The sequence below is a fragment of the Taudactylus pleione genome, unplaced genomic scaffold, assembly GCF_031769625.1.
Source record: "Taudactylus pleione unplaced genomic scaffold, aTauple2 ptg000012l, whole genome shotgun sequence".
Lineage (NCBI taxonomy): Eukaryota > Metazoa > Chordata > Amphibia > Anura > Myobatrachidae > Taudactylus > Taudactylus pleione.
Window position 1 is genome coordinate 12,798,046 of NW_028284415.1, and position 18,100 is coordinate 12,816,145.

The 18,100-nt window shown below is 47.3% G+C and overlaps 1 protein-coding gene and 1 pseudogene across 2 annotated transcripts in view; one reads left to right on the forward strand and one right to left on the reverse strand.

Annotated features, from left to right (window-relative positions):
* Nucleotides 1-18,100, forward strand: part of TBCD (tubulin folding cofactor D) — a 376,677-nt gene that overhangs the window by 254,757 nt on the left and 103,820 nt on the right. For both annotated transcript variants that reach the window (XM_088468636.1, XM_088468637.1), the window contains exons 26-28: nt 795-871; nt 1,818-1,899; nt 17,132-17,250. In XM_088468636.1, the coding sequence (XP_088324762.1) occupies nt 795-871; nt 1,818-1,899; nt 17,132-17,250 (278 nt within the window). The remainder of the gene's footprint in view (nt 1-794; nt 872-1,817; nt 1,900-17,131; nt 17,251-18,100) is intronic.
* On the reverse strand, nt 4,720-4,837 carry LOC148542478 (5S ribosomal RNA; annotated as a pseudogene).

Genomic DNA, 18,100 nt, shown 5'->3' on the forward strand with positions numbered 1-18,100 from the left:
AAAGAAGCATTGACCTGACATTTATATTATCTTATAACTAGAAAGGATGTAACCACATAACATTTACATTAATATTCTAGTCACTGTCGGCCAATTGCCTGACATAATTAACTTCTTCATATTGGGGATACATACGTTATGTTTACAGTCACTATGGGCCTGAGATGTACGCTAATGCCCCCCGCAGCTAGCAATTTGTATGCACAGCTACCCAGATTTGTCTAGAGCTGCCCACCAACGACTTCACAAAATCCAGGCATCAGCATACAAAGACGCAACATTGGTCGCAGATGATAATCGGTCTTCTGAGTAACCCTATAATTGCACAGAATGACACCGTAGCCATTTTTACTGCATATGGGATTGCAGTCGCAGACTTTGAGTTGCCCCCTCTCCCCTCCTTTCCGTTGTCAACCACATACGGTCCCTTCCTGTCAATCACTTCGCAAATAAATCACAGCGAGCAACAACGGTAATGAACCTTGATGCATTTACAGTGAGACAGATGGATTAGCAGATCACCGATAACTGCTCAACTGCGTATACATCGGTATTGTCGACAGTGACTGTATTGATGCCACATTGCCGGCGCCAGCAGCATTCTAAGCGTGCGGGCATTAGATCTTTAAACATGCTGTAAATGCGACATACTTAAAGTTATAATACCCACATAGTTAAAATGCTTTACGTACCATTACAAGTGTGTCAAAATACTAATGCTCATATAGTCCCTGGTTACATCATGACTACATCCCCGTATTGTATTATGACGATTCCGGCTTTCTATCTTACAGCTAATTGGCAGCAACTCATCAATGACAGTTTGAAAAGTCTTCACCTCTTCTCTAGTTCCGCCAGACAGAAAATAAAGGTACAGATATTGTATAATGGCAGGGCACTGTGTGTTATGTATGCTCTGGTTGTATTACATATAGTAAAGTAGCTATATGCATAGATTTAAACATTAAGATTGAAACTATGTAGAAGTAAGAAAGAGAAGCCCAAATGGTGAAGTATTTTTCTGCCTAATGTTCCCAGCAATGTGTAAGGTTACCAGATGTATTATAATAATTGCTGGATGGATGACATGTAAGGTGGTGGTCCCAGATGTAAAAACCACCAGAGGATTATGGTGCTAAATTCGCTCATCAACATAACACATAGGAAGTAAGTGTTGGAAACAATGACAGTGTAATATTGTTAAACATTTTATTACTAAAATTAGATTGAAAACACATACAGAAGATAATAAAATATATCAGGCAATCTGCATGTACAGTAGTGACGTCCTCTGCCACGATGACTGAGAACTTACTTTACATTTTGTTATTGTTATCATGTGCAGGTTTAGTCCCAGAGTGATCAATATACAGTACATGTACATCATCATCACATGTATCACAATCAGCAAGGACAGAAATGCTATTGTACATTTAACATGTTTATTTTTGTTTTTATTAACTGGTTTGTCATGCATGTTTCTGCCAAAGGACTCTGATGGCTTTCCATATGTCGCCCAGGGTTGATGTTTCGGCTCTGTTGGCAGCTTTGACTTACTGTTTGTGCACATACTATGAGCTAGATCTAGAATTATCATATGTGCGCAGTTGTGCATTCCAAATGGTATTGGTAGGACAGAAAAAAATCAGAGTTCAATGTTTTTATAATGATCTGAGCTGGCCACTTTGATGCACAGTAAATTGCATCTACCATTTTGTCTGAGGAAAGAGTAGGCTAGAATGCCAGGATGTATAATACTCCTTGGTGGCTGACATTGTGTCTGTGTGATGTACTAATCATTTTCTTTTACTTTGTAGGAAGCTGCTGTATCAGCCCTGTCTGCATTGTGTAATGAATTTTACCAGAGCCCAGCTGGAGAGGTTGATCCGGTCATACAAGGTGAGTGAATCATTCCTGGGTCTCTTCTTAGCAGGACCACATTAATGTCATCAACAGCCAGTACTGAGCCATGTTAAGGTGATTAACTTTGTGATATTTTGACCCATCCCTGCAGTCACACCTATATTATTGTACTAGGAACATAATAAGTGTATGGGGCGACTGCTTTCCTACATATTTAAAACATTTTTAACCTGAATGAGGAAAAGAGCCTGCAGGGGATGAAAGAAAAGGGATTGTACTGTACCAAACCCTAGAGTAAGTTTTACGTGTTTCTCCTGTGTCTTGCATAATTATTTAGTCAAATTTCTAGTCTCGCTATAAGAGTCAGGGTGTTAGCTTGTGCACAAAGATGCCAGAGAGCATGAGATGACAGTAATAAAAGCTGTTTGAAATCAAAGAGGTGAGGTTCATAGAAAGACCTCCTGCTGTGTACAGATAGTGGAGGCGGCCATGTTATATGCTCTTGTACATTAAAAAAACACACGTCGTCATAGTCTTCTTCTAACCACCCCCCCACGAAAAGAAAAAACGCATTAGCCCCCACAGGAATAAATGTGGCACCGGCACGCATCAGCCTCGTTAGAGCCCAGCAATGCCCAGGCAGAAATTTTGCATCATGGCAGGCTCAGCCATGATGGCTGCAATGTGGTTGTGTACTCATGAGGACGCAGTGGGCGTAGAGGCCTATCAGATTGATGCTGGTGGCGGATACTCTGCCCCCCTATGATGTGGCGCTCCCATGCATCCATTCCACTGGAATGCTCTCGGACGGGCCCTGGTCATGAACCTGTGTATGGAAGGGTTTGTCCATAGCCGTTTGTCCATTTATTTTAGTTGCTCCAAGTATCTTCTGATCCAGCAAGGTCAGTTCATATACACCGATCAGCCATAAGGGAATACAGTTGCCTTGAATGGATGTACTTGGTGTGCAACAATTTTTAGGTAGGTGGTACGTGTCAAAGTAACATATACATGAATGACAGGACCCAACATCTCCCAGCAGAACCTCCGTTTTGGAGATGCTCTGACCCATTCGTCTAGCCATCACAATATACCCCTTGTCAAAGTCGCTCAGATCCTTACGGTTGATAATTTTTCCTACTTCCATCACATCAATTTAAAGAACTGACTGTTCACTTGCTGCCTAATATATACCTCCCCTTGACAGGTACCATTGTAAAGGTGCGTATCCACTACGTGACCCAGGGAAGAAAGTACGACATCATAATCGTGCCATCTTCCCCATCCCCTGCAGTGCCTACACTGAACGATTAGTCATTCAGTGTAGGCACCCTCCATCTTCCCTGAACATGGTCAATCTGTAGTTATCGGCAGATTGACCGGCATGTTCGGGCGATGAGTGATGTCGGAAACTACCAGCGGGAGCGCGCGTCGCTGGTCGTTTCCGACATTTTAGTCCCCGATTCATGCACGATTAATGGATGACTGAACGATAACGATGTCGTTATCGATCAGTCGTCCATTAATATCTGCTAGCGGATGTGCGCCTTGAGGAGATAATCAGTGTTATCCACTTCACCTGTCAGTGGTTTTAATGTTGTGGCTAATCAGTGTATGTTTGTGAATGCTGAATGTAACTTATTGTACAAAATTAGCATTTTAAAATGTATGGCCATAACCGTTGACAATCATATAACTGTTTTATTATTGTGGACATTTTACAGATATGTCCTCTTGCATCTTTGCTGCGCACACGGCAAATTTCGACACACATGGTGCGAGGCGTGCGCCCACGAGCGTATACTCGCACTGCGTTCGCACCCACGACCTCATAGGATTGCATGGTGCGATCACAGTGCACGCCATAGCGCACCGTAGCATACACAGCTGCTGGTAACAGTGCGCACGTTTGTAGAGCGATAGGAAAGGATGTAAGGGGACACATCTGTATGTGGGCAAGTAGGTTGAAACTGTGATTTATTAATTAATGATGATATAGTGCCACATTATTACACAGTGCTTTACAGACTGTATTTAATCATCTACCTCAGTACCTTCCCCATTGAGAATTACAGTGCAAATTATCTACCACTCAAACACACAGGAGTCAGGGTAAGCGTCATGAGTTTCCAGCAAAAGCTTAAAAGCTGAGAATCTGGTTACAGAGTAACAGAGCGGGGACAGTGGTCCAAACAATAGGAGCCAATGAAGGGGACTCCCTTCATTGCCTATTCCATCAGCATCTTCTCTGAAGGGTTCCACAGATAGAAAAATTGAAGCATGTCTTAAGGCAATATTTTCATCATCTGGAGCTGTTACTCGTCCAGCTATGGCTGGAGCCTGGTTAGCCAAAGCTGTTGAAAAATGGATGGGGGCATTGGAAGACTCTCTACCAGAAGCTAAATACAAAGAAAAGAGGCTGGAATCTGCACAGAACCTTTAGTTTAGTTTCGTTAATATGAACCAACCATGAATAATCATTACTCAAATAGTATCATCGAGCATTTGTTGGTGGTGCTCCCAATGCCCAAAAAGACGATACATATAGAAAAGGAGAGAAAAAAAGTAGGGCTAGATGCTGGGGCACTCTTTATTAATAAATACATTTAAAATTTAACTTTTATTATATATCAATAAAATATATGGTACCATATATCCCTGCAGGGTTATTCAAGTGTATGTTGACCTTGTTTAGAAACAGAGTCTTGAGGTAATCCTCTGGCAAAGTATTTATAAAATTGTAATGGTAATAATTAGAGATAATAGCAATGTTTTTAACCATGAGCAAATGTGACAAACAGGAATGCAGTTGTGGCGCTCTGCCGATCGTTGCTAAATCCCATATATTCCTCTTTTAACCTACAGCACCTGGTATTCCCTAGAGGTCTCCCATCCAGGTACTGATCAGGCCTATCACCATTTAGCTTCCAAGATCAGACGAGATTGGGCAATCTAGTGATGTATGGCTGTAGGGATAGTCAGATAGGGAAAAATTAATTACCGCAACACAGGTCAGAGCGAGAACACAACCATAGACCATAAATGTAGGACTATCACCATGAGTAGTCCATTTAATTATTAAAATATTGTGTTCAAAGAAAGTGACGCATACTTTGATTGTTACACGTAAGTCGTTGTTAATAGTGCCAAGTAAAAGTGTACATACGAATACATAAATTACAAACTCATATTGTGTATCAAAAGTTGGAGGGATATGGTATATCACACTATGATCCGAAAAGGATGATGATAATAGATATTAAGTTAAGTCTCGTATGCTCAAAACAATGTTTATATCATATAAGTTTCCCAAATCCTCTCCAAAGAGAGGTTAAATCATGGTATCTTCATATAAATCATTAGTATCACAAAATATATTGCATGACTTATTCTTTATCAATAATATCAAAACAAACTTAATTTAGCTGGAAATATAACCACAATTTCCCAGAATTTCTGTTTGAATGGTTATGTATCATTAACACATACAGAAAAAGAATAGCATGCTAACCATTATGAGAGTGCGTAAGAGGGTAGAGCAATTCATATACACAGTTTTCAAGAGATCACTTATATAGAGCTAATTGCAGACTTTCATATAAGTGTTCATGGGCCAATGGTCATTTAAATTGATCCCAGTGGTCCATAGATATGACCAGATAGATCCTACTCATAAGGCTGATTGCAGACTCTCATATGGGTATTTATGGGCCAGTGGTCACTTCAACTGATCCCAGTGGTCCATAGATGCAGTGACCAAATAGATCCTACTCTGTGTGGATTTTATTCATTCACTGGACACAATGGTCCTATAAAGGTACATAACAGAATGAAAAGATTGCATTCACATACACACTATGGCCTTCATTCAGAGGCGGCCGTACGGTCAGCGCCGGTTGTAGCGGGTCTCTTTCCAAAGGGGGCGAGCTGTCGATGTTGACCGCTTGCATCCTCCGACCGCCTCTGAATGAGGCCCTATGTGTGATATTTCAATAAGTCACTTTAAGCTACTTAATTGCTGGCCAGTGTGACAGAAATACTTATTCAACGCAAGCTATATTAGTTTTGACCCAGAGGTCTTTGCTACTGAAATCATGAAATCTCCTATGTGTACAGGCTCATTCACTTACTGGACACGGAGGTCCTGCACTAATAACAATTTCATATGATACCATTCCCATTGTAGTACACGCCGGAGAGTGGTCTCTCCATCCGGGAGTGTTTCAGCTCCTGGTAAACAAATGGGGTCTACCAGAGATAGATTTCATGGCTTCACGTCACAACCACAAGGTCCCCAGGTCCAGAGTCCCATCAGCAGCCTTTGTGGACACATTGGCAATAAGATGGGACTTCAAGATGGCATATCTCTTTTCTCGATTTCTGTCCTTCCAAGAGTTCTCAGGAAATTCAAGCAGGAAGGCGGAACAGTAATACTGGTGGCTCCTGCTTAGCCCAGACGTCATTGGTTCACAGACATACAGAATCTGTCCATAGACAGTCCGTATCCTCTTCCTCTATGGTAGGATCTCCTAAGAGCAGACTGTTTTTCCAGTTCTATAATTCAAACTATGCTTAGGGCACGGAGGCCTGCCTCTGCCCGCATCTATTACAGAGTTTGGCATTCTTTTGCTCAATGGTGTTCCCATAGGAAGTATGATCCTAAAGTGTTCAGGATTTCCAGGGTACTGGCTTTTCTTCAGGCGGGGTTAGACAGTGGTATCCACCTGGCCACTTTGAGAGTGCAGGTTTCTGCACTGTCGGTCTGGCTCCAGAGGAAGATTGCCTCATTACCAGATGTTAGAATTTTTTTCCAAGGAGTTCTACGAGTTCAGCCTCCTTTTGTTCCACCGGTAGCACTGTGGGATTTGTCTTTTGGTTCTTAAGGGGCTACAAGATTCCCCATTTGAACCTCTCTAGACTCTGTAGATTTGAGGTTGTTGATAGCGAAGACACTTTTTCTTTTTGCTATCTCTTCTACTCGCAGAGGCCCTGATTCAGAGCCAGACGCTCTGACAGAGCGTTCGCTCTGAATCAGGGCCGTCCCTGCTCCTTTTTGGAGCGGCCTCCTGGCCGCTCGCATAGCTGTGGGTGACCACCCACAGCTATAGCGAGCGGCCAAAATGATGGTCACGATGGTCAAGACCATCGGGCTTGCGACGAGACCCTTGCGGTAGGGTCTCGCTGCCGCAAGCCCTGGAGTGCTTTTGGCTCCATCAGAGCCAAAAGCACTCCCACTGACATCACTAGTGATGTCAGTGGGGCCGGCCCCAGACGGTAGGCGTTCCCATGGGCACGCCTCCGTCTGGGCAGCCACGCCCTCGGCACGCCCACCAAAGGGGGCGTGCTGTCAATCACCATCGACAGCACGCCCCCTTTGGTGCGAGACCCATAACGACGGCTTGGCCGTCATTATTCGGGTCTCGCGCATGCGCGCGACGGAGCCGGCTCCCTCGTGCGCATGCGCACTTGGGCAACATCGACCCGCTTACGAGCGCTTAGCGCTCGTGAGTGGGTCTGAATCAGGCCCAGAGTCTCTTATTTGGCAGCTGTTCTTCGTACAAAGGAGGGTTACCTTCCTAAGGTAGTGTCCTGTTTTCATGTAAATAAAGAAATTGTAGTTTCAGCTTTTCAGGCTCCAGATCTTTCTGTAGGTGAAGCCTCCCTGGATGTAGTTCGTACTCTCCATATCTATGTGGAGCGTACAAACTCTTAGAAAATCAGATGCTCTTTTTGTATTATATGGTTTTCACAAACGCGGATGGCCATCTAATAAGCAGACTCTGTCGAGATGGCTATGCATGACTATCTCTCAGGTGTACACACAGGCTGATATCCCTGTCCCAAGCATGGTGGCAGCACATTCTACTCAGTCTGTAGGGCCATCGTGGGCATTTAGTCGTGGTGCCCTCTGCTGAACAATTGTGCAATGCAGCCACGTGGTCTTCTGTCCACACTTTTCTTAGGTTCTATGCCTTTGATACTTTTGCCTCTCAGGATGCTTCCTTTGGACGACGAGTTCTCCTTTCTACTCAGGAGCGCCCCCCACCCTAGGGGAATTGCTTTAGGACATACCCATGGTATCCCTGTGGATCCCTATGGACCCTGAAGAAAAAAATTAAGAGTTATGGTAGACTTACCTAGTTAAATCCTTTTCTTCGAGGTCCATAGGGTTCACAGGGCACCCACCCTGACACACCTGGTAGTTTTTTCTTTCAGTCACAGATTCCCTCATTTTGTGTTAGAGTGTTTCTGGTTTACGGTTGCTCTTCCTTCTCCACTTTCCTGCTCCTGCCTTGAGGCAGTTAACTAAACTGGAGGCCTATGGCCTGAGGCCAGGTTTATATGGAGGAGGACCCAAGGCTTCCTGGGAGCTGAAGCTTTGACTGTTTGGTGCCTGGATCTCTCCAACCATAATATCCCCATGGTATCCCTGTGGACCCTATGGACCTCAAAGAAAAGGAGTTTTCTAGGCAAGTCTACCATAACTCAAATTTTTCCGCGCCAAGTTTTGTTGTGCTTCATTTACAGACTCAGTCACACACAGATATACAAGTGTCGCACAACAAATTAATCAGTTCAGTCTCCTGGTGCACCATAGTTTTAGTTATTGCAAGTAATATGCATTTTTGTGCAAAAAGGATGCTCGGCGCAAGCAGAGTCGCGTGGGCCCTGGCGACCTACTCAAGCCAGACGTCTTGCACCACATGGTAATAGAGTGTTCCATAAGTGAAAGCGTCAGGATTTTGTCAGTGATTTGATGCTGACTTCGAAGGGGAGAGGTCAAGTACAAAATATGATAAGTAGGAGTTATGTCTATTTAATTGACAGTGATAAACAATTCAGAAATTGTAACTGGAGAAATATTACTATTTGTGTAATTAATAATGTGATGGGGCAGCCAAGCTTAAATGGCTCCCGTGGCATCTTCTGCCGCATCTTCAGGTCGACCAAACATGCAGCTCAATCTGTTAATCTTGTTACATATTTTGTGTAAATAGTTCAGTGTTTCCGCTCTACCGAACGACGAACGATATGTCATCCCAAATTGGCCGATGTGGACGTCACCTGAGGTGCTCTCTGGAAAGTACAGCCCTTGTTTAGAGATCTTTAAGATGATCGTCAGGTGTTTAGAAAGCATAAATATTTTGTTAACGAATTGGAGCTCCCGAACCACGCTTGATGTCTCTGTTGGCAGATTGTATAGTGTGCACACTATATCATTTGACCGGGAGTCCAAGGGAAATCGGGGCGACCATCGCATCGTTTGCACATAATAATGTGTACCCAGCTTAACTTATCCCTAAAATCAGCTTAGTACATTTCCCAGTATACAGAAGCAGGTCATCCTACTGTATGTATGCAGAGCCATGCATGCCTATTCCATTTGTGTCACATTAACTCCTTTCTACTTCAGGGTCCATAGGGTATCCACAGGATACCTTGGGGTATAGGTGTGACGTCAGTCATCGGGAACCATAGAGTTAAGCTTTCAGCCTCCCAGGATGCACTAGGGTGTCCCTCCTATACCCCGCCCCCGAGCCAAGGCACCTCAGTTTAGTTTGGTGCCCGGCCGGAGTTGGGTGCACCTGTTGGAGTGGGGGCTAAGAAGAGCCCCTGAAATTTTCTACATGCAGCTGTGGCTGCACATCTGGAAGTACAGCATGGACAGTCAGTCCTGACGTCCATGCTGTCCTCCCTACACCCCCGCCAGTACCAGAACGCCAGTACCGATCCGGGGATGCTGGTGAGCATCTGGGGTCACAGCTAGCGGTGACCCCAGATGTTCCGGACCATGGCCGGAATCAAGGGGGACAGCAAGGTAAGCGGCGGGGTCCCGCGGTGGGTCCCCGCTGTTACATGGTCCAGAGTCCCCAGGCAGGGGGTTCCCTGGGGGCTGGCAGCAGCGTGGAGCCAGGTATGTAACCTGCGCTTCCACTACCCCCCTGGGACAGCGGACCGCAGCAGAGCGGTAGCGCTGCGGCGTCCCAGGGGTTAAATGCATGCCAGGGGAGCGCGCCTTCCCTGTCTCACAGCCGGCGCCTCCCCCGCTGCACACAGCCCTCTCTGCAACACGCCGACTCGCCCTGTGGCAGCGCTCCTCCCCCAGGCCAGCCTCCTCTCTGCTCCTCGACGGCCATCTTCAAGAACGCATGGTGAACGCTGCTGGAAGTCTGGACGGAGGCATCGTGGTCTGGGTCCCCCCGCATACCTCTCCTCCGCTGTGGTCAGGTCTGTGTATGCAGCGCTGTGTCCTACCAGACTCTGTGTCTGTGTAGTTGGTTTATTAGCGCTGGTTAGTGCAGGAATTGAGTTTCTTTGCATTGTATGTGACTGTGCTAGCGCTGCTGCCTGTACTTTACATTTCTGACTGTCAGCCTTATTACTGTCCCTGTTCTTTCTGCTAAAGCCCTTGCGGTGCGGCGCTGCAGGGTGGTCTCTCGCCTTTTTAAACAATTGGTGAGAGGGGTCACATACTTTATACCATCATGTCTGAAAGTGACTTTCCTCTCCGGCTACAGTGTACTACGTGTAAAGTACCTTTAGCGGAGGGGGAGGGTGGCGCGGAGGGTCTCTGCCGGCAGTGTTTGTCGTTGGCGCGGCCTATTACGGTTACAGCATCGGTACAGGAGCCGCCCTGGTCTTGTTTCGCTCAGGAGCTTACAACCTTAGTGGGCCAGTTAGCTCCGCAGCCCGCGTTTACGCAGATGGGTTTGTCCCAGCAGTCACTGGTGTCGTCACCCATGCAGGGGTTCCCTAGACAATTGGTGGTACCCCGCAGTCTCCCTATTTCCCCTCTCCCGGTTTCTCAGGAGCCGGCGTGGGTTAACTCCCTGACGAGTTCTGTACAGCACTTGTCGGATGTGTTGCAAGGGGAGTCTGTGATGCGGCCACATAAACGGCCGGTGGCGTCTCTGTCGGCTCCTTATGAGGATGACGAAGGGACGTCTGATGATGGGGAGATTCTGAATCCTTACGATCAGGAACCTCTCCATACTAAGGACGCAGACGCTAGGTCCAAGGTGTATATTCCTGGACTTATTCGGGCAGTCAGCACAGCCTTGGTGATTGAGGACGAAGTTCCCCCAGCGGCTAAATCCAAGTATGCCTTTTTTAAGGATGTGAAGGGTGACGCCACAGTCTTTCCTCTTTCGGGTCAGTTGGTGGACCATTTAGTGGAGGCGTGGAAACAGCCTGGCAAGCGATACCAGCCGCAGAGGCGTCTGGCGGTGGCTTATCCGTTCGCGGATAATTATTTTGCTAAGTGGGAATCCCCTCCACAGGTGGATTCTCATGTGACACGTCTTGTCCGTAGTGCCACGTTACCAATGCCATCCACGTCCTCCCTTAAGGATGCTACGGACCGCAAGGTGGAGATCTGCCTGAAGTCCGCTTATTCCCTTGCGGGGGGGGGGGGGCAGCGCGGCCAGCTATGGCCATTTGCTGGGTTGCCAGAGCTATGGAGCGCTGGACGGATTCGTTGGAGGCGTCCTTCGATTCCGACTGTCCGGCTGAGCAGGCGGAGTTGATTGGTAATCTCCGTGATTCGGCCACTTATATCAACGAGGCGGCCTTAGACATTAGTACCCTGGTGTCTCAAATTTCTTCAGCAGCGGTGGCTGCTCGTCGCACCTTGTGGTTGCGACCCTGGAAGGCGGACGCTGATTCCAAAAAGGGTTTGGAGGCGTTGCCCTTTAATGGAGAAGTTCTATTCGGTCCAGATCTGGACAAGATTGTAGCCACACTGGCGGCAGCCAAATCGGCATGTCTCCCATCGGCCGCTGTCCCTTCTGGTTCAGGACCATCGTCCTTTCGGTCTTATAGGGCCCAGGGCAGGTCCAAACCACAATCTTTTCCCCGACAGGTTGGTCCCAAGAAATCGGCCAAGCCCCGGATGCAGGCCTGGAGTACCAGACGTCCGGCCCCTAAGCCAGATGACAAGCCTGCGGCCTGATGGTCCGGGCCTCCCTTTGGGGGATCCCAAAGTGGGAGGCCGCCTGCTGCAGTTCGCCCGGTGTTGGTCGGTCACCACGACAGACACTTGGGTTCTCAAGGTGGTCTCCCACGGGTATGCCCTATCTTTCCGGCACAGACCCCCGGCTCGATTTTTCACCACGGGTCTACCATCAGACCGGAACAAGGCCACGGAGCTGCGGAAGGTCTTGCACACTATGCTCCAGGCTGGAGTTATAGTGCCTGTTCCATTCTCCCAGAGGGGCCAGGGTTTCTATTCCAATCTCTTTTTGGTGCAGAAACCCAATGGGTCGTATCGTCCGATTCTCAACAAGTCTTTGCGGGTGCCGAAGTTTCGGATGGAGACCCTACGGTCCATCATTCTGGCGCTGGAACCTGGGGACTACATGGTGTCATTGGACATACAGGACGCTTACCTGCATGTCCCTATTCTTTTGCGCCATCAACAGTTCCTCAGGTTTGCAATCCGCAGCGACCACTTTCAGTTTCGGGCGTTGCCTTTTGGCCTGGTGTTCACCAAGGTGATGGCGGTCATGGCGGCTTCTCCGCGGCTGCAGGGGGTCCGCATGTTGCCGTACTTGGACGACCTTTTATTAGTGGCAGGATCTCCGGAGCTCCTTCTGCACCACTTGGACCTGACCATTGCGCTACTGCATCGGCACGGCTGGTTAATAAACTGGCAGAAGTCCACTCTAATCCCGTCTCGGCGGATTCTGCACCTCGGAGCCTTATTGGACTCGGGACAGCAAAGGATCTTTGTGACGGGGGAAAAGATCTCTGCTTTACAGTCGAGGGTGCGCAGCTGTCTGCACAGCCGCCGGGTGTCTCTCCACTCGGCGATGAGGTTACTGGGCTCCATGGTGTCGGTGTTCGACATGGTGGAATATGCCCAGTTTCACTCCAGACCTCTGCAGCATCTGATCCTGTCCAAGTGGAACGGGCTGCCTCAGTCTCTAAAATCCCAGACGATAGTGCTCACCCCGGAGGTTCGCCTGTCCCTTGCCTGGTGGTTGCAGACGACCCATCTCAACAAGGGACGTCCGTTCTGGGTACCAGATTGGGACCTGTTGACAACGGACGCCAGTCTTCGGGGCTGGGGAGCAGTTTCGGGTCCACACTTGTTCCAGGGCAGGTGGACTCCGACAGAAGCGGAGCTTCCATTAAATATCTTGGAACTCCGAGCGGTCCTCAATGCCCCCCAGCTGGCACATCGGGTTCTCCGGGGTCGATCAGTGCAGGTCCAGTCGGACAACGCTACCACCGTGGCCTACATAAACCGGCAAGGAGGAACCCGAAGTCGGGCGGCTCTTGTAGAGGTGTCTCGGATCCTGGTATGGGCGGAGCACAATCTTCTGGCCATATCAGCTGTTTTCATCCCGGGAGTGCTAAATTGGGAGGCGGACTTTCTCAGTCGCCAGGACGTTCATCCAGGGTAATGGTCCCTGCACCCGGACGTTTTTCAACTTCTGGTGGACAAGTGGGGTCTTCCAGAGATTGACCTCATGGCGTCCCGGCACAACAACGAGTTGCCGGTGTACGGGTCTCGCACAAGAGACGAACAGGCGTCTCTGGTGGATGCTCTGTCTGTCCGGTGGCCGTTCCGGTTCGCTTACCTGTTTCCTCCGGTTTCTCTTCTTCCACGAGTAATCCAGAAATTCAAACAGGAAGGAGGGACGCTCCTGTTGATAGCTCCCGCGTGGCCCAGACGGCACTGGTTCTCACACCTTCAGGGTCTGTCCGTGGACAGTCCTCTGCAGTTGCCGCTACGACCGGACCTTCTGTCGCAGGGTCCTTGTCTTCACCCGGACCTGACTCGGCTGTCTTTGACGGCGTGGCTGTTGAGACAGCCATGTTAAGGTCCAGGGGGTTTTCCAGCTCTGTGGTGCGTACCATGTTATGAGCTTGGAAACTGTCTTCCGCGAGGATATATCATCGCGTGTGGCATCCGTTCTTCCAGTGGTGTCGACCGAGAGGTTATGCACCGCGGGAGTTTCGTCTGTCTCGGATACTCGCCTTCCTTCAAGCGTGACTAGATCATGGGCTTCGCCTGGCTTCTTTGAAGGTACAGGTTTCGGCCCTGTCTGTCTGGTTTCACCATAGGATTGCTACAATCCCGGATGTGCGCACCTTTATGCAAGGTGTTCTCCGCATTCAGCCACCCTTTGTTCCACCTGTGGCGCCTTGGGATTTGGCTGTGGTCCTGAGGGCTCTCCAGGGACCGCCGTTTGAACCACTGGGCTCAGTGGATCTTAAATGGCTAACAGCTAAGACTGTTTTCCTTCTGGCCATAGCTTTGGCCAGACGTGTTTCTGATTTAGGGGCTCTTTCTTGTAGACCCCCTTTCTTGATTTTTCATGGGAACAGAGCAGTGCTACGCACTCGTCCTGAATTTCTTCCCTAAGTTGTTTCCCAGTTTCATGTTAACGAGGAAATAGTTGTTCCGGCCTTTAACTCACCTGGCCTTTCAGAGAGTGAGGCCACTTTGGATGTTGTGCGGGCCTTAAGGACTTATGTTGACTGCACTTCTTCGTTTAGGAAGTCGGACGCCTTGTTTGTCCTCTATGGCTTCCGTAAAAAGGGTTGGCCTGCTTCAAAGCAAACTTTGGCAGCCTGGATCCGTATGGCTATTTCTGAAGCTTATCTTCATGAAGGTCTGCCGGTTCCTCCTTCTCTGAAGGCTCATTCCACTAGGTCTGTGGGTCCTTCGTGGGCAGCTCGACGTGGTGCCTCTGCAGTCCAGATCTGCAAGGCTGCTATGTGGCCCTATGTCCATACCTTCGTGAGGTATTACCGGTTTGACACCTTCTCCTCTCAGGATGCTTCCTTCGGGCGGCGGATTCTCCTTTCAGCACAGGACCTTCCCCACCCTTAAAGGATTCTGCTTTGGGACATCCCCAAGGTATCCTGTGGATACCCTATGGACCCTGAAGTAGAAAATCTGAGATATGGTAAGAACTTACCCTTGTTATCTCTATTTCTACGAAGTCCATAGGGTTCCACAGGACTCCCGCCCTGTCGCACCTGTGCTGCAGATGGGCTTTGCTCTGGTCACCGGTTTTTCCGTCTTCCTCTGGTGAGAATGTGATTCTTGTGTGTATCCAGATCTTCTTTCTCTCTCTTCCTTCTCCTCCGGCCTATGGCTTTGTACAAAACTGAGGTGCCTTGGCTCGGGGGCGGGGTATAGGAGGGGGACCCTAGTGCATCCTGGGAGGCTGAAAGCTTAACTCTATGGTGCCCGATGACTGACGTCACACCTATACCCCAAGGTATCCTGTGGAACCCTATGGACTTCGTAGAAATAGAGATAACAAGGGTAAGTTCTTACCATATCTCATATTTTCAGCGTATTACCATGTAAACTGAGCCCTGGAGTTAACCCTGTGGATATTAAACTAATCTTTAACTCTAAGGAATGTTTTTAAAAATACATTTTCTTCCCTTTTCCTAAAATATGTTCAGAGGACCGCTTGCTTACTTTTTATATATACACACACAGTAGCAAATGTTCCAGCACGCAACTCAGTTATTGATATACTGCTCCCGTGCCCTCCGTGTGTGCTATGTAGAAAATTAAAAGGTGGCGGCACTTGGAGACTTGTTGAAAAGAGTGTATTATAATTGTTCACTAACTTCTGACGTTTCAGGGCACAGTCGCCCTTTTGTCAAGGTAACAGATGCAAATAGAAAAAACAGTCTTACCTTAAGTAGGAGACGCATACCCCAAGTGAGGCTGCAGAACCAGAAGACGCCGCATCCGAGTGCAGTGCCGTGCGCCACACGCATCATCAAAATATATATACTGTGTGTATATGTGTGTGTGTGTGTGTGTGTATATATATATATATATATATATATATATATATATACACACACACAGGCTTGACAAATCCCAGGGGCCAGGGTGCCATGGCTACCAGATTTTGCAGTGAGGGAGGAAGCATATCCTCATCAGCTCACGCGGAGATTTGTGTCTATAGTATTGCGGCGTTTATTTCATGCACAGGAGTGCATGTGCTGAGTGTCATCTGCGGTGACTGCTGTGCCTGTGTCCGTCCCGGCCTGTGCTGACTTCTCCTGTCCGTCCCATCCTGCCCTGACTCCTTCTGTCCTTCCCATCCTGCGCTGACGACTCCTCTCCATCCTGGCCTGCTCTGACCCATGCGGTCTGTCTCAGTCTACGTTGATCCTCCTGTACGGTCCCGGCTGTGTACTTTCTCCTATCTCTGGCTGCATAGAGCTCCCCGGTAATAGGGTCTATGCATGGGCAGGGATTGCGGAGCAGCTTCAGAGGGATAGTGGTGTGACCACGAGGGGAGGGGGGTTCTGTTCTACTTTCTGTCACCATTGTATTATATGAAATGTGGTCCGTTGTTACTGGAGGGTGGGGGGTGGAGCAGAGGAGCTGTGCAGAGCAGCGAGGGGGCCTCCATGTTACTATATCCATTCAACTGTGACCATTTTTTGGACTAGTATAGTGTGTATAACAGTTGTATAACACACAGAGCTGTGCTCCTCACTCACTCCTGTAATTTTTTGGGGGGGACAGTGATCTGGCTCCTACACTTTCATCCTGGCTCCTAGATTTTAGAAAAATTTGTCAAGCTCTGATATATATATATATTGGCATAGCTGTTACCCCAGACAACAGAGTCACTGTCAAAGTCGTGCTGCCTTCCCAGTTAAAAAAAAAAAGGGACAAATGCGCTATTGCATTGCTAGTACATGTATTTTTTCCTGTAGACAATCGAGGTAGGAGTAGAATGTGTGTTCAGATGTGTTGGTGCATTATTACAGAGATTTGCGTCAAGACTTCACACAATAAATTTACCTGTACATTATAAGGGATGTGACAATGTTTTTAGTTTTTACATTATAAATTATAGCATTTATTACATTAAGGAGCCTATGTATCAAAGCTGGGAGAGAGAGAACATTGTGAGAGATAAAGTACTAACCAATCAGTTCCAATTTACATTTTGCAGGCTTAGTTTATAAAATGATAGGAGCTGATCACTCTCCTAGCTTTGATAAATAGGCCCCTAAGAGTTTATGTAGAGGAAGGTTAAAAAACAAACAGTACATTCAGCACCATTTCAAATGGTTAGTTAGTAACCCTACAAAAAAAGCATATTAACATAGCTTTGCTTGTGTTTCTAGAGCTAGAGGAATACATATTGCCTGACTTCCATGTACAATTAAGCAATTTAAGCACAGTCACACTCAGTGCATGTTTTCTTTACTTTTACGATATATGTACTTTTCATATTAGCAAAATTCCCTCTTGTTTTACATTTAGATGAGATATTGCAATCCTACATTGCACAGCTACAGAGCACTGAAGAGATGACTCGCTGTGGCTTTTCCTTGGCCTTGGGGGCTCTCCCACAGTTCATGCTGAAGAGCAAGCTACAGCAGGTACCCATGAAGTGTACACATTACCACCGGTCCCTGGCTCAGCACTGTGCCGTGACCCACAGCAAGCACATGTGACATCACCTTCCTGACACTGTGACTGATCTCTTACTTGTATAGAAACTCTGAGTGTGCACTAAGTGGGGATATGCAAATTCATTACTGCTCTTGGTTATATGACACAAGCATTTTCCTTGTATTGCACCAGAATGGAGATTGTCATAATTCCGAGGCCCAGGGACATGTCATTCTTATCATGTCATCACACGCCGACCAAATTACTTCTACATGTGAGCAATTTGCCTGACATCTGAGTGTATAAAGTAAAGGAAGGTAACCTGTGTCTCTGGTTGGGACTTGGAATTCAGTCACATCGGGGGACACGCAGGTTGCCCAAGAGAGTAAAGATGGCGATTAGTGTATGTTTATGTGTCAACTAATCACATACAAATTTGACTTAACGGGAAACAGAAAATATATGTACACTGGTCAATAGATTGCATAGTTGCCAACTGTCCCTGTATTCTAGGGTAGTCCAGTCTCTGCTTTTTGAGATGTATCCCTTGAGATGTCTCTATTTTTTAGCCATCGACATCTGCACAGAGCAGTTACCCTTCTAGCTGTTAGGTGTTTTATAACTTAATATTTATTTACGAGAGTATTTTCAAATGCCCAAAACGTATGTCACACCCAGGTCAGTAATCCTGTTGTATTGGGACTTGTAGTACACCAAGTTGGAGTTAGACAGCACACACCTTTTTCTTGCGTGAGAGCATGGTTTATCCAAAATTTCAGAGGTTCTGGAGATTTGTTCTCATACTATAATTTTCAAAGGACATGTTTGCTGATTCAA